The sequence below is a fragment of the Mauremys mutica genome, chromosome 12 (genome assembly GCF_020497125.1).
Source record: "Mauremys mutica isolate MM-2020 ecotype Southern chromosome 12, ASM2049712v1, whole genome shotgun sequence".
In the NCBI taxonomy this organism is placed as follows: Eukaryota; Metazoa; Chordata; order Testudines; family Geoemydidae; genus Mauremys; species Mauremys mutica.
The window spans coordinates 56,537,408-56,553,868 of record NC_059083.1 but is presented as its reverse complement, the minus strand read 5'-3'; the positions used below and the strand labels follow the sequence as shown (position 1 = coordinate 56,553,868).

At 46.0% G+C, this 16,461-nt stretch overlaps 1 protein-coding gene across 1 annotated transcript in view; it reads left to right on the top strand.

Moving 5' to 3' along the window:
• Positions 1–16,461, top strand: part of GSG1L2 (GSG1 like 2) — a 63,235-nt gene that overhangs the window by 29,114 nt on the left and 17,660 nt on the right. The window contains exon 4 of the mRNA XM_044981829.1: positions 13,077–13,188. Within this exon, the coding sequence (XP_044837764.1) occupies positions 13,077–13,188 (112 nt within the window). The remainder of the gene's footprint in view (positions 1–13,076; positions 13,189–16,461) is intronic.

The window sequence follows — 16,461 nt, the reverse complement described above, 5'->3', positions numbered from 1 at the left end:
TCTTAAAACACACCTTGCCAGCATCATGTGACAAAATATACAAAGTAAATAGCCTTAATTGAAATTCTAATTTCTCAAGCAGCATTTTTCTTGCTTTGCTTACCTGTACATTTTGATTATTATAGATACAAATATTTGTTTGCTGGTTCAGGTGTGTATGATGAAATCAACATTTATCCATAAAAGTCTAATCCTTCCAAGTCTATCTCTAGTCCAGTGGTTAGGGAACTCGCCAGAGAGTTATAAAATCCATTCTAAAATCCCTTCTCCCAGGGTTGATTGATTCAAATAAAAGTAACTTAAATCAACAAGAAAAATTCCTTGATTTAAATAATGTCTATCTTGTTTTGCATTTGTATTTTTTAGTTTATATAATTTTAAGGAGAGGTTGATCCTATTTGCTGGTAACAAAACAAGTTGATTTGCAATTAAATATAGCCTTTACACTACATTTGGAACCCTTTTTTGCTAACCAGGAGGAAAGACACATTAAATAAGCAATTATATAGCTTATTTTTTAATATTATTATTTTAGAATATGGTAAATGATGCATTTCTTATTTGCTAAATGATTTTTTTACTCGTGATTTGTGTCAAGTTCTAACTAGATGGAAATTGCAATTCAATTTTAAAATGCACACACACAAAAAAGCTTTTTTGCTGCTGCTGCTGTTTAGTTAAATAAAACTACCTTAAATGTGCTGGATGTGGGGAGGGATGCAGTAATTTTATCAAAGCATGCTTTGCATTTAAAACCAAGGGATGTATTAAATGCAGAAAGTATTAAATTCACTAATTGTAGATAACTGATTTTTTCTGGTCATCATGTGCCTCAAAGAATTTACAATTAATAGATCTCATCCTGTCACACCTAATTTTTATTCATAGATTTGGAAGAGGAAAACAAACTTGCCTGCTTTTTCAGCTACCAATTGGTTTCTTAACTTTGAATAAACTAGTCATTGAAATTAGCGGGTTGAATAAACTGCAGAAGAGACTAGTGCTGTCAAAAGCTATTTCTCCACTTCTAAAAAATCTGGTTCCAGATACTTTCAGTGGCTTCCACCAGTTCAGTGGTTTGACTTTAAAGCTTTGGAGGCAACCATGTTAAACTGCTTAATACTTTTTAAATTTTTAATTATTTTAATAGGTGATAGTAAGTTTAGACCTTCATGTGTGTTATCAAAATTTCAAATATAATTTTAAATAGATTTATTTTTAAAAGAAAATTTTGTAAATAAAAACATCAGATTTAAATGAACACTGATTTTACATAATTTTTTTAAAGAAACCATTTGTTTTTTATTCACCCTGCCTTTTACACATGAGGCAGAGGGTGGAATTGAGCCTAGGTGTCCCATAAATTGAGTGCTGTAGCCTAGGGGTCCTCACAACACATTTTTTGTGTGGCCTCAGCGTGCGGCCACCAACTCTCACTGGTGGCCTCATTGACCATTTTCCTCTAAAATACTTAATTAACATTAGGAAAAACAATTACATATAGACAGATTCACATCCAAATCATTGTAATGTATATTTGTAGGGTTTTTTTGGCCGATTCACTAACAAAAATAATGCTGCCTCCCTCTTCAGTCTCCCCACCCAGGGCTTATACTGGGGCTTGCTGTGAAAAGTGGTATTTGTAGATTTGTTAATATCACAGCAGACTTAGTAGCTACCTGGGAGGCAATGAAAAGTGATATTAACAAATGTACAAGTATCACTTTTCACAGATAGCTAGTAAGTCTGCTGTAAAAAGTGATACTTGCATGTTTGTTAATATCACTTTTCTCAGCAAATCCCAGGACCGGCTCCAGGCCCCAGCTCAGCAAGCAGGTCCTTGGGGCGGCCAACAGAGAGGGGTGGCACGTCTGGTGGCACGTCCGGCTCTTCAACGGCAATTCGGCAGCCGGTCCCTCTCTCCCTCTCGGAGCGAAGGACCAGACGCCGAATTGCTGCCGAAGACTGAAGTGACGGCGGTAGAGCTGATCGCGATCACAGCTTTATTTATTTTTTTTCTTTTTGCTGCTTGGGGCATCAAAAACCCTGGAGCCGGTCCTGCCAGGACCTATTAAGCCCTGGACTGGGGAGGGGGAGGCAGCAGGAGTCAGAGGCGATGGTGGGATGGATGTGGGCCCTGGGGAGGCAGCTGGGGCCCAGGGCAATGAGGGGGATGGATACAATGCCTGGTGCGATGGGGGTGGGTGATGAGCCCTACTGTTGCATAGCCAGAGCCAGGGCCTGATGTCTGCTGCCATGCGGCCAGAGCTGGAGCTCAGTGACCACAGCCAAAGCCCAGAGCTGGGGACAGGAACTTTGTCGCTGGAGCCAGGCATTGGCGCCTGCTGCCTCGCAGCTGGAGTTGTGGGTCAACGCCTAGGGCTAGTGCCTACCGCCACGGTGCTGGAGCCCATGAGTGTGTGGCTGGAGTCAGGAGTCAGCACCCACCGCTGTGAGGTTGGAGCCAGCACTCACTGCTGCGTGGCCAGGGCCAGTGATCAGCACCTGGGGCCAGCTCCTGCCACAATGTGGCTGGAGCCTAGGAACAAAGCTGTGGGTTGTTGCCTGCTGCCGTGCAGCTGGGGCAGGGGATCAGTGCCAGGGGCTTGGTTCGCACAGCCGGAGCCTGGGGCCAGCGCTCGCCACCACATGGCCAGAACTGGGGGCCAGAGCCGGGGGTCAGCAGAGCCCAAAGCCCCTGCTTGGAGCCCGCTGTCATGCGGCTGGGGATCAGCGCCTGTGGCCACTGCCTGCCACTGCACAGCTGGAATCTGGGACTGGAGCCAGGAGCCAGCACCTGCTGCCGCACAGCTGGAACCAGAGGCCAGAGACTGATGCCCTGCAGCTGGAGGTCAGGGTTGCATGACCAGAGTGTGTGTGTGTGGGGGGTGGGGATCAATACTTGCTGCCTCTTGATTGGAACCCAGGACTACATGGCCAGGTTCCTGAAGACCTGCTGCTGGAGCCTGCCACCCAACCCCCCTCCTCCCAACGTGGGTCAAGAACTCACTTTGCTCCTGCAGCACTGTGCCCCATCTCTCTCCAGAGGTGATGCAGGGCAGCACATCCAGGAGCAACATGGAGGGAGGGGGAGAGGCCGATGCTTTGCCCCACCCCCATCACCACCCAGGAGGCTGTCATGGCCACACGAAAAGCCCCTAGTGGCCATGTGTGGCCACGGTGGCCACATCTGAGAAACATTGCTCTAGCCCAGGTGTAGGCAACCTATGGCACGTGCACCAAAGGTGACACGCGAGCTGATTTTCAGTGGCACTCACACTGCCCGGGTCCTGGTCACCGGTCTGGAGGACTTTGCATTTTAATTTAATTTTAAATGAAGCTTCTTAAACATTTAAAAAACCTTTATTTACTTTACATACAACAATAGTTTAGTTACCGTATATATGCTGTAATACAGCATGGCCAGGGGGCAGCAGGAGAGGGTTAGAAGGGAGCCTTATTCCCTGTAAGGGGAAGAAAGTTTGCTATAGATTAATTAGAGCACCTGAAGCCAATTAGAGCACCTGCAGTCCGTCACATGATAAAAACCCCTTCTTCAATCAGACAGTGTGGGAGTTGGAGCAGAGAACAGTTTGAAGGGAAGCAGAGGAAAGTTTAGAGAAGTGCTGCGGTGGGCTAAGAAGTCCAAGACCCTAGCTAAAGGGGCACCTGGCTTGTGCAGAGGGAGGACAGGAAGCCCCCTCACAAGCTGAAGGGCAGGAGAGGGAAGTAGCCCAGGGGAAGGAACTGCCAGCTCAAGTAGTTCACCACTATCCTCAGGGCCCCTGGGCTGGGACCTGGAGTAGAGGGCAGGCCCAGGTCCCTCCCTCTCCACTCCCCTCCTCTAGGACACTAGTGGGGCAGTTAATACTCCAATTCAGGGGCAAGAAATGGTGCCCTGAACCCCCCTCAAAGAAGAGAGTGCGAGACCCATCATAATAGTGCCAGCAATTTGCCACAATATTCATTCATAAGCCGAATATTTTTGGTAAAAAAGCGACGCATCAAAGAGCTGGGGTTGGCTAACAAACGGGTCTACACCAAAATAGATGATTTTAAACTCTATGGAATCATTTAATTGAATGTCTAATACATTGTCGTTTTGTTTACTTGGAGTGTCTGCGGGCACAGAGCCCCTCAGCTCCCAGTGGCTGGGAGCGGCAAACCGTGGCCATTAGGAGCTGAGGGGCTCCATGCTTGTGAATGCTCCAGGTAAACAAAATGTCCCAACCTGCCAGGCTTACCCTGACAGGTCGGGAGCCAAAATTTTCCAACCCCTGAAATATAGGGTTGACTTATGAAAGTGTCATACAGTTTTTAATATTATTACTTATCCATTTTGGGGGGTTGGCATATAAACGAACGGGCTAATGAACAAGTAGATATGATATATATTATAGACTTATAGAAAGAGACCTTCTAAAACCGTAAAATGCATTACTGGTACACAAAACAATAAATTAGAGTGAATAAATGAAGACTAGGCACACCACTTCTGAAAGGTTGCCGACCTTTGCTCTAGCCACTGGGCTAAAAGTTATAAGAAATGCCTCTTACTTGTCCTTTCTCCGGAGCTCCCAGATAGCAGCACAATAAGAAGTGGGGCGATCCCGAATGCAGCTGTATGAGAATGTCTGCTGTCAAGAAACCAACTTTAGAGAGTTACAAATCTCGAATTCCACTGTGGTCTCCATTCCATACACTGTCCCCTTGCAGATCCTCTATTTAACCCTCAGGGCTTGTCTTCACGTACAGGGTTTCTGTACCGCTTTAGTGAAGATGCTGCTATGCGGACCGGAGAGCTTCTCATGTCTGCATAGTTAATCCACCTCCCTGAGAAGCAGTAGCTAGAAACTGTCCCATCAACCTAGCACTATCTACATGGAAGGTTAGGTCAGTTGCTCAGGGCTGCAGATTTTTCACAACATAGTTCTGTAGTGTAGACCTGGCCTCAGCCTCCCTGGCCCTCCTGCCACACTCCTTGCTGATTGTCACCCCTAGTTGTGTTGTGTCTAATTTGGATTGTGGCAGTTTGGGGCAGGGATCTCTTACAGTACACTCATGTTTATCTGAATGGCCGGGGGACATCCAAAACGTTCAGATAACCGAGCAGTTGGATAAACAGATGTGCTATTCTGAGCTTCAGTTTCACTGATATACAAATATGGGGGACAAAGGCAGTAATGCTGAAGTTTGCTTAATACTTTACTAAAAAGTAAAAAAAAAACCACTTTGAGTTTATTAAAACACCAAAACTGCATTAAAACCACAGTGGACGTAATTTAATTCTGAATGACTTAGCTCTTACTATACAGTTTCTACTTTAGATTCAACACAGAGGTTTTTCTTTTCAACGTTGTCCTGCCAAGCTGATGTTGCTGCTGAAATGGGCTTAGGTCTCCCTAACAGCAGGTAACCACTCAGAACTGCTACACAAATACAAAGCCATTGATTAGCACTAACAGGCACTAAGAGGTAATTGAGAAGTTATTGGTGTGTGTGATTAACATAGAGAGAAATGAGAGACACCCTGTGGAATCAGATAACAAGGAAATGTGGATAACTGGAATTATGCTGTATATTTTGTCAGGAAAAACCTGACAGAATAAATGAATAAGTCACTAGGGAGGTGCAGTGACTCCATTAGTGTGGGTTGCACCACTGTAAAATGGGGTCTGAGCTCTCTGGCTTTTTTCTAACATTAGGTGGTCATTTGATGGAAAGTTTCACACAGGGTTCACTTTTATGCCCTTTTGTGTGTAGTTTTTCTTTGATTTTTCTCCTCAGGAGTTTTTAATGGGAGGTCTTTCTGTTTGAACTCTGGCTGAAATGTGTCAACAGCAGCTCTCTGTCACAACAAATTGCTCTCAGCACAAAAGGTTATTTTATTTTTTAAAAAGTTGAATGTAGGGTCATTTTTGCCATTAGTTAACTGACAGTTTAGGCTTTGTACCACAACCCTGGTTGAGAGCTGTGTGAACATAACATCTCGGTCAGGAGCTGCACTCTTATGCCAGATTTTATCTTACAGAGAGAGCCTTATTCAGCTGATGGCACATGGAGTGTCACACACAGCTGCTGACAGAAAATATTTTATCCATCATGAGCTGCACTTTGGCTCCCAACAGACCTGCCCCTCTGACATCATAAACCTGCCAGTTCTCCAGAGTGCTGCAGAAAAAGCAGAGAGATATCTGATTTATAATGTGAAAAAGAAGCAAAAAAAAAAAATTAAAAACAAACAAAACCTTCAGCATAAAGAAGCAACAAAGGATTTTAAAAAATGGTTGGATATTTTAATTTAATAATGAGTTGAGACTGATAATCTTTTATTAAATAATTGCATTTGAGCCTCTTTTTTGACGATCAAAGATTAATACAACACTATACAGAAAGCATAGATACATTATTCTCCCTCCCTTGGTGTAAGGCAAAGAGCTGGTCTCTGTGTGTCTCTCCTCTGTAACTGGTGGGGTGCTAGCAGTCTGTGTTCCCCAACCCACTTCCACACCCTCTGTCTTTTTTATCAGGGATTAAACAAAGAAATTCTGTTTTGGAGGAGAAATTGCTTTTCCGTGAGTAATTTCACTTTGTGTTCTGTTTTTGATGTTTTCATTTTACCTAATTACTTATGGAATTTCTTTTATGGTAGCAGTAAATTGCATGATGGATAAGATAAAGGGAATTCTAATCCAGTCATTGTTACTGATAGCTGTGACTATTGGCAGTTCTTAATCAGTTAAAAATCATCTTTCAATGGATCCTTATTTCACCCATTACAGAAAACGTCTGCACTAACAAGTAGCTCTTACCAATCACAGAACAGAATTACATCATAGGCACCCTTATCAATCACCAAGTCTTGTTTACATCATACTTCTCCAGACTTTTTTTTTTTTTTTTTAGTATGAGGGGTCTTTTCCCTCGACATTTATATTCCCACAGACTTGGAGGGATGAGCAATAATGAGGTAAAACACAATATTCAATCACATGAATTTCCTGAATACAGGTCACTCAAAGGTTGAGAGCCAACAGTCTGTGCCTTGGAATTCAAACACTCTTTGCTAATATCCTAAAGATTCTGGAAGAATAGTTAATATGCAAAAGAATTCAGTACACAACAAAAAGGGGACTAAAAAAAGGCTAATATGTACTAGCAAGTACTAACACATTTATTCCCTTTGGAGGTAAAATTCTAAATCGGGTAGTGTGTAAGAAGAATGCAGAACCCTGAAAGGTATTTTGATGAAGCAGTAGCTATACCGTGGTTAGGAGTAGAGAGCTTATTTTACCTCTGTATTTGGAACTGGTGCAAATGCTGCTGGAATATTATGTCCAATTCTAATGCCTACATTCCAAGAAAGATGTTGATAATTTGGAGAGGGTTCAGAGAAGACCCATAAAAATGATTAAGTGTATAGGGAAAAAATGCCTTTATAGTGACAGACAAACAGAAAGTTAATAGGTGACTTGATTACAGTCTGTAAGTACCTACATGGGGAAAATTTTTTTACAAGGGGCTATTTAATCTGGCAGAGAAAGATAAAACACTATCCAATGGCTGGAAGCAGAAGCTATACAAATTGAGATTGGAAATAAGGCATACATTTTTAATGATGAAAATAATTAATTCATGGAACAATTTACCAGTGGTCACAGTTGATTCTCCATCACTGTCACTGTTTAAATCAATATTGGCTGTTTTCCTAACAGATATGCTTCAGAAATTGTTTTAGGGAAATTCTCTGGCCTGTGCTATAAAGGAGGTGAGACTAGATGGTCACAATGGTCCCTTCTGGTCTTAGAATGTACAAATATATGGTTAAGGGTTTTCTGGTGGAGCAGTAGCTGCAATCTAGATAAGCATATTGTGGTGGAGTGGCAGCTGTGCCACAGTTAAGGCTGTTCTGGTGGAGCGGCACCTGAGCCATAACTAAGGGTGGAATGATAGCTGTACCATTGTTAAACGTATTCTTGTGGAGTGGTAGCTATGCCATAGTTAAGGGTAGATGCATTTATAGTGAAAACAAGTAAAAGTTTATTTAACAAAGTATAGAAATTCAAATGATAGCAAGTACAAGAGTATTGGAAATAAATGGTTACATATCAGATAAAATAATAACATGCATTCTATGGCACAGACTTATTTAACTAGACACTTTTCTGTCTCATAGCTGTGATCTTTTGTTCATGAGACAAACTTACTGTCAGCTTGCCTCCTAGATGAAAGATTCAGGGTGTCTGTTTGCACGCCCTGGTATATCAGAACAATCCATTGTCCTTATTAAGAAACAGGATCCTCCCTTCTGGTTGTTTTTTCCTGTGGCTTTCCTCTCTTGTCAATATTGCAATCTCCTGATTAGCCTCAGGCTCAGGATTCCAATGGATGTGCAGGGTGAATGGACAGTGCCCATTACACAATGACCAGTAAGGGTCTGTTACCACCTTTCTGAAAGGAACATTCCTGAAAAATGTCATCTCCTGGTTAACCTGCCTTAAAAACATAAATTTCAGTATAGACCTGTAACTCCGTAAATAAGAACATAAGAACGGCTATAATGGGTCAGACCAAAGGTCCATCTAGCCCAGTATCATCTCTTCTGACAGTGGCCAATGCCAGGTGCCCCAGAGAGAATGAACAGAACAGCTGATAATCAAGTGATTCATTCCCTGTCACTCATTCCCAGCTTCTGGTAAACAGAGGCTAGGGACACCATCCCTGCCCATCCTGGCTAATAGCCATTGATGGACCTATCCTCCATGAATTTATCTAGTTCTTTTTTGGACTCCTGTTATAGTCTTGGCCTTCACAACATCTTCTGGCAAAGAGTTCCACAGGTTGGTTGTGCATTGCATGAAGAAAACTTCTTTTTGTTTGTTTAAACCTGCTGCCTATTAATTTCATTTGGTGACCCCTAGTTCTTGTGTTATGAGAAGTAAATAACACTTCCTTATTTACTTTCTCCACACAAGTCATGATTTTATAGACCTCTATCCTATCAGCCTTAATGGTCTCTTTTCCAAGCTGAAAAGTTCCAGTCTTATTAATTTCTCCTCATATGAAAGCTGTTCCATACCCCTAATTTTTTTTTGCCATTTTCTGAAACTTTTCCAATTCCAATATGTCTTTTTTGAGATGGGGTGACCAAATCTGCACGCAGTATTCAAAATGTGGGCATGCCCTGGATTTACATAAAGGCAATATGATATTTTCTGTCTTACTATCTATCCCATTTTTAATTATTCCCAACATTTTGTTTGTTTTTTTGACTGCCACTGCACATTGAGTGGATGTTTTCAGATAACTGGCACAGTCAAGGAACTATGATGTGATTGGAATAACAGAGACTTGATAGGGTAACTCACATGACTGGAGCACTGTCATGGATGAATATAAACTGTTCAGGAAGGACAGGCGGGAGAGAAAAGGTGGAGGAGTTGCACTTTATGTAAGAGAGCAGTATGATTGCTCAGAGCTCCAGTATGAAACTGGAGAAAAGCCTGTTGAGAATCTTTGGGTTAAGTTTAGAGGCAAGAGCAACAAGGGTGATGTCGTGGTGGGATGCAACTTTTATAGTATGTTATGCTGATGCCATATATACAGGGCCGGCTCTAGGTTTTTTGCCGCCCCAAGCAAAAAAATTTTTGGCTGCCCCCCACCCCCCCCACCCCCAGACATGAGCCCCCCCTGCCCACCAGTGCCCCCCACTCACACCCCCTGCTGCCCCAGCATTGGGCTCCCCCCCAAATGTGGGATCCGCTACCAGCACACTGCAGCCGAGCCCTGGCCCAGCTGTGACTCTGTCCCCATGCGGGTGGAGCTGCTGGGCAGCACGGAGCGGGAGTACTTCCAGGTGGCGGCACAGCTACGGGGTGGCGCAAAGAACACGGCCCCCTCCCTGGGCTTCGCAGCACTGCTGGTGGCCAAGGTGGATCAGTTCGTGCTCACCGCCCTCACCTCAACATGCTGGTGGCCAAAGACCTGGAGAGCCCCCTGGACCTGCTGCTCTTCAGCCTCACGGTGCCCTGGCCCAGCCCTGGCAGGAGGGAAGGCGAGGATCTCCGGCTGCGGGGCTACCTGCTCAGCACCGACGAGCCCAGCCGGCCGCTCACCTCCTCACACACTCCAGGAGCCCCTCGCCGCCATCGCAGCCCGGGCTCGGCTCCAGGGGACCCCGTTTCCCTCCCTCCCCGGCTCCTCACACACACTGGGTAGGGCCGCCCAGAGGATTCAGGGCAAAGCAATTTTGGGGGCCCCTTCCATAAAAAAAAGTTGCAATACTATAGTAACATGTATTTGGAAATGTAAAAAATAACTAGTGAAAATTAATTTGTAATAATTTGAAAATACACCAAATACATTATTTAAAAACATTAAATGCTTTACTGGTCTGTATACATTTGCAATTACAAAATGGGCTGTTGCTGGATGATGGTGATGGTTGGTGCCAATGGGCTGTCACTGCCTGGAGGTGGTGCTGCTGCTGTTGCCCAGGGCTGGGTGGGGAGCTGGGCTCTGGGGGGTGCCTGGCTCACAGGGGCTGGGCTCAGGACTGTGAGGAGATGGGGTCGGAGGTTGTCTGGCTCAGAGGGGCTCGCCTCAGAGCTGGGGGTCTGGGGTGGGGGGATGGGGTTGGAGGGTGCCCAGCTCAAAGGGGCTGGGCTTGGAGATGAGGGTCAGGGCTGTGGGGGATGGGATCGGGGGTGCCCGGCTCAACTGGGCTGAGCTCGGAGCTGGGGGTCTGGGGTGAGGGAGATAGTGTCAGGGGGTGCCCACCTCAGAGCAGCTGGGCTCAGAGCTGGGGGTCAGGGCAGTGGGGGATGGTGTCGGGGGTCTCCAGATCAGAGGGGCTGGGCTCGGAGCTGGGGGTCAGGGCTGTGGGGGGTATGGGGGGAGGGGGTGTCTGGATCAGAGGGGCTGGGCTCGGAGCTGGGGGTCAGGGCTGTTGGGGGAATGGGGTCAGGGGGGTGCCCAGCTCAGAGGGACTGGGCTCAGAGCTGGGGGTCAGGGCAGTGGGGGATGGGGTCGGGGTGCCCAGCTCAGAGGGGCTGGGCTCAGAGCTGGGGGTCAGGGCTGTGGGGAGAATGGGGTCAGGGAGGAGTCCGGATCAGAAGGGCTGGGCTCAGAGCTGGGGGTCAGGGCTGTGGGGGGAATGGGGTCAGGGAGGAGTCCGGATCAGAAGGGCTGGGCTCGGAGCTGGGGGTCAGGGCTGTGGGGGGAATGGGGTCAGGGGGGTGTCCGGATCAGAGGGGCTGGGCTCGGAGCTGGGGGTCAGGGCTGTGAGGGGAATGGGGTCAGGGGGGTGTCTGGATCAGAGGGGCTGGGCTCGGAGCTGGGGGTCAGGGCTGTGGGGGGAATGGGGTCAGGGGAGTGTCCAGATCAGAGGGGCTGGGCTCGGAGCTGGGGGTCAGGGCTGTGGGGAGAATGGGGTGAGGGGGTGTCTGGATCAGAGGGGCTGGGCTCGGAGCTGGGGGTCAGGGCTGTGAGGGGGATGGGGCCGGGGGGGTGCCCAGGTCCTAGGGGCTGGGCTTGGAGCTGGGGGTCAGGGCTGGGTGGGGAGGATGGGTTTGGGGGGGTGCCCACCTCAGAGGGGCTGGGCTTGGAGCTGGGGGTCAGGGCTGGGCCTGGGGGGTAATGGGGTCAAGGGGTGCCTGACAAACACCTCCCTGAGACCCCCCCAATCCAACCCCCCTTCCCTGGCCCCTGACCGCCCCCCCCCACAGAACCTGTGCCCCCTCCCTGCCCCCTGAGTGTCCCCGGGACTCCCTGCCCCTTAGCCCCCTGCCCCGGCTGCTTACCCCCGGCTCACCGCGCAGCAGCCGCATGGCTCCGGAGGGGGCTGAGCTCTTCCCCGCTCAGAGCTGCGTGGGGAGGGGGTGGGGCCGCAAGCTCCAGGCTCAGCTCAGCTCCCTCCGCTCGGCCCGGAGCTTGCAGCCCCGCCCCCTGACCACGCAGATCTGAGCGGGGCGGAGCTCAGCCCCCCGCCCCGCCCCCCCCCCCCCCCAGCCAAGCTGCTGCCGGGCTGTTTAGGACCCGGGGAAGGAGCGGAGGAGGAGCGGCCCGTCTTCTGCAGCCAGGCGGGGCCGCGCTACTGGTAAGGGGCCTCTCCTCTCCCCCAAGTGGAGCCGGTAGCGCGGCCCTGCCCGGCTGCAGCCTTTTGCCGCCCCCTATATTTTGCCGCCCTAGGCAGCAGCTTGTTTTGCTGGTGCCTAGAGCCGCCCCTGCATATATATGATGCATATTCAGTAGGTGTTTTCCCTCTTTTCCTTATTTGTAGTTCCTCCCCTTACTAACGTTGCAGTGTCCTTCTCCTATAGATTAATATATCAATGATCTCAATTTATTATCATATGTGTTAATTCATTGTCATGGCCCTCTTGTGCTTAGGTATCTGCAGATGTAGCTCATGTATCTGTTGTTGTTATGTACACCAATTTGTTGCCTTGATACTCTTGTGGTCGAACTCATGTTCCTGTGGTCTGAAATTCCCCTTAAACACTCTATTTTCAGCTCCCCAATATTTGGGTTTTCCATTGGGCCATTTATCTGTGCCAAATTTCATAGGCCTCAAGCCCTATGCTAAAACTGCTGAAACGAATGTCTTACAGGATACAGGCCTGTAGGTTCCTTGCATTACAGCTGAATATAATGAAGGCAAGCTAACCCTATGAGCTACACTACTCAGGATGAATTTCATATAAGGTTTTTAAATCAGCTTAAAGGAGTAAGACACTCCACTGCCACTAAAATTCAGTAGGTTTTGTACACTTTAACTCCCTTAAATACCTTTTATATATCCCAGCCTCATTCCCCGGTGTACAGTGAAGGTTTGCATGGTACTGTAGAGGTGACTGTAACAACTCAGTCCCTGATAGAAGGGGCTTCCCATGTATGAGTTGCTAGTTTGTGGAGCAGCACCAGCAGTGTGGTGGGTGTTACATTCTCTTTACAATGTAAAGTACTTTTTCAGCTATTTTTAGACCTTTAAATACTTCACAAAACATTCTCCATATTCAGGAATAATCTGCATGTGTTTATTTTTTAATATATCTTACAAAGTTATATTTTTCTAGGTCTCTTTGGCATGGTCGCTCACATGATGTACACAACTGTATTTCAAATGACTGTCAACCTTGGTCCAGAAGACTGGAGACCACAGATGTGGGATTATGGCTGGTCCTATTGGTAATTTTTGCATTAAAATATATAACTGTTTCATTAACACTTAAATTGCTGTCTCTGCCATCCTTGTCCTCAAGTAGTAACTAATGGCTCTGATCTGAGCTTTCCACTGAGGATATAATACAACAACCAACTTCTTTATTTGTAATGTCTGTAGTCTTGTCTAATGGTATAAGGTCCCATAGTTCCAGGACAGCCAGTACCAGCACTACCCAGGGCATGCAGGTGCCATGGCTCCCACTCCATCACCCACCTTCAAGCACAGGACAGTGTTGGGGGGACTCCCGCCGCTCTGCACCAATCAGGGGCCTTCTTGCCCCAAAGGTCTTATTATCTATTGTTACTCTAGATGGGGCTTTAGCACCCTTTATTAATAGGGCTGGCTGACAGTTTATAAAAACCTGTTTTCAGTTGTTTATAACTTTACCAAACTTCAACAATTCAGGATGAAATTTTCCAAGCCAGGTGCCTGCCTCAGTCTGAATTGTTTGGGGCAAATTTCAGCCAAAGCAGTTCAGGCATTGTGAGAATGAATTAATTAGTACCCGTTACACCTCTGGCGTTTAGGGCAGCAATATAGCTCCTCCACTCCTGTCTGTTTCTGGCAAGTCTTTCAGTGGTTCCCCAGCTGTTCCCCAAGTTTTTCATTTCAGCTTCCACAGCTCTTTGCCATGTTGTTTTCGGGCAATCTAGTTTTTGCTTGCCCTCAGGTGTCCATCTTATTGCTATTCTGGTGATGGAATCCATTTCCATCTCATGCACATGGCAAATCCATTTCCAATATCTCCTGGTACTGATGGTTCTCATATTTTCTTGGCTGCACTTACAGAGGATTTTTCTGAGTCAGGTTGTGTGAAACGAAGACAGTTTGGGCACGTCATACTTTGTCATTCCCCAGCATTCTGAACTATAAAGTAGTGTTGAAAGTACACTGCTCTGAATGAGGTTAGGGAAAAATACATTGTTTTGCCCATGTGTCAAGGCTGATTCCCCACTCTGGCACTTTGAGTGCAGAAGGTGGGGGCCCGCAAGGATTTAAAAAAAATTAATACTGGCCACTCAAGGCTGGTATTAAACTCCCAAGGTTACAGCTTTTTTCTGACCTTGAATGGGTAGATACTGCCACCACCCAAGTGCAAAAAACCCTTTTTGGGACCCAGGAAGGCACACTTGGGAATTCCTTCCTGTGGGGTACCCTCAAGCCCTTTCACCCCCTGCCCCCCTGGAAGAGCTGAGAAGGAAAAACAAAGGAAATCAGCTGTTGCCACAAACTAATTAATATAGGAAGATATACCTATCTCATAGAACTGGAAGGGACATCAAGTCCAGCCCCCTGCCTTCACTAGCAGGACCAAGTACTGATTTTGCCCCTAGATGGACCCCTCAAGGATTGAACTCACAACCCTGGGTTTAGCAGGACAATGCTCAAACCACTGAGCTATCCCTTCCCCTTAGGGCTATAAAAACCCAATCTTGTTCTTAAAATTTTTTATTAAATTTTATTAAAAACAACAAAGAAAATACATCTGGAACTTAGGCTTTTTGCTAGTTTTTTTAAATAAAAAAACAGTTACAAGGATTAAGCATCAAGATAGCTTCTTGACATCCAGTTTAAAGATTACAAGCAAAACAAAAGTACCTGGGGTTTGCACAGAGGAGTCCACATAAAAAAATAAAAGAGAGAAACCTAATCGCATCTTCCTAGACATTTCCTGCTCTACTTACATATCTGGGGTTTTAAATTAGTAGTTTCTAGGTATGATTTGATGTTTTTCATATCTGGCACAAGCTTTTACAACATAGCTTCAGCCCTGTCCCCTCTCTCCAGAAAACAAAAACAGACAGACAAAAGGAAAGTTTTTTTTCCCAATTTTAAAAAGTTCTAGCCTTCCCATTAGCTCTTTTGGTCAGGTGCCCACTCCCTTCCTTTTACCTGTGGACTTTTTTTAACCCTTTATGGGTAAAGCAGGTAGAGAACAGCTACTAACAGGGATTTTATAGCTAACTAGCTGGCTGGGTGTCCATAAAAGGGGACTGCCCCCCCTCTCATTTATCACACCCTGGTAAAATATTCTGGTGCCCTTTTCTTTGAGAATCTCTAGCACCTCCATGCCATGGAGCAGGGACTTGACATTTGGTAAGGGTTGGGATTGGTAATGGGGAGATGCCTTTTGCCATCCCCATATAAATCTCCCCCAATTTGGTCACGTAATAAGCCTTTGAAAAATCATAGTTTGCACGTGTTTGGTAGAGACTTGTAAGAAACTTTGAAACTTAATTTCCTGAGAGAGAGGGGCAGTGACAGTGATTATATACACTGGTGATTAAGGCACTTCTCTGGGAAGTAGGAGATGTGGATTCAGATGTTCTTTCTGCCTGATTCAGAGGAAGAATTTGAATCCACATGTCTTATCTTATAGGTGTGTGCCTTAATCACCAGCCTATAGAATCATTCTCATTCTTTGTAGCCCGATGAATATTCATTTAAAGTGCAACAGCTGCCACAGGAGAGACTGAGACCCACCCCAGAACAGTATGTTGATCACTAGGTCAGATGCTCTGTTGGGATGAGGGATGTGAGTTCAACTCCCTGCTTCAGGGTGGGGATTCAAACCTAGCTCACCCACCTCCTAGGCAAGTGCACTAACCACTGGGCTGCAGGTTATAAAGACAGAGCTGTGTTTCTGGCCTGGAAAAAAGATTTTCTCAGCTGACACTATTTAGGTCACATTTGTGAATAGTTTTGGGTCAACCAAAACTGCATTTTGTGTGAATCAACTATTTAATAATATTCATAGATTCCAAAGCCAGAAGGGACCATTGTGGTCATCTAGTCTGTCCTCTTGCATAACACAGGGCAGAGAACTGCTCCTAAATAATTCCTAAAGCAGATATTTTAGAAAAAACATCCTTTCTTGATTTTAAAATTGTTAGTGATAGAGAATCTACCAGGACCCTTGATAAATTGTTCCTGTGATTAGCTACCCTCACCGTTTAAAAAATATATGCCTTATTTCCAGTCCGAATTTGTCTCACTTCAACTTCCATCCATTGGAAAATGTTGCACATTTCTCTACTAGACTGAAGAGCCCATTGTTAAATATTTGTTCCCCATGTAGGTACTTATTGACTGTCATCAAGCATACCTTAACCTTCTCTTTAAGTTAAATAGACTCAAAGAGCTCAATCTATCACTGTAAGGCATGAAAGAGTCTTGTGGCACCTTATAGACTAACAGACGTTTGGGAGCATGAGCTTTCGTGGGTTGCATCCGAC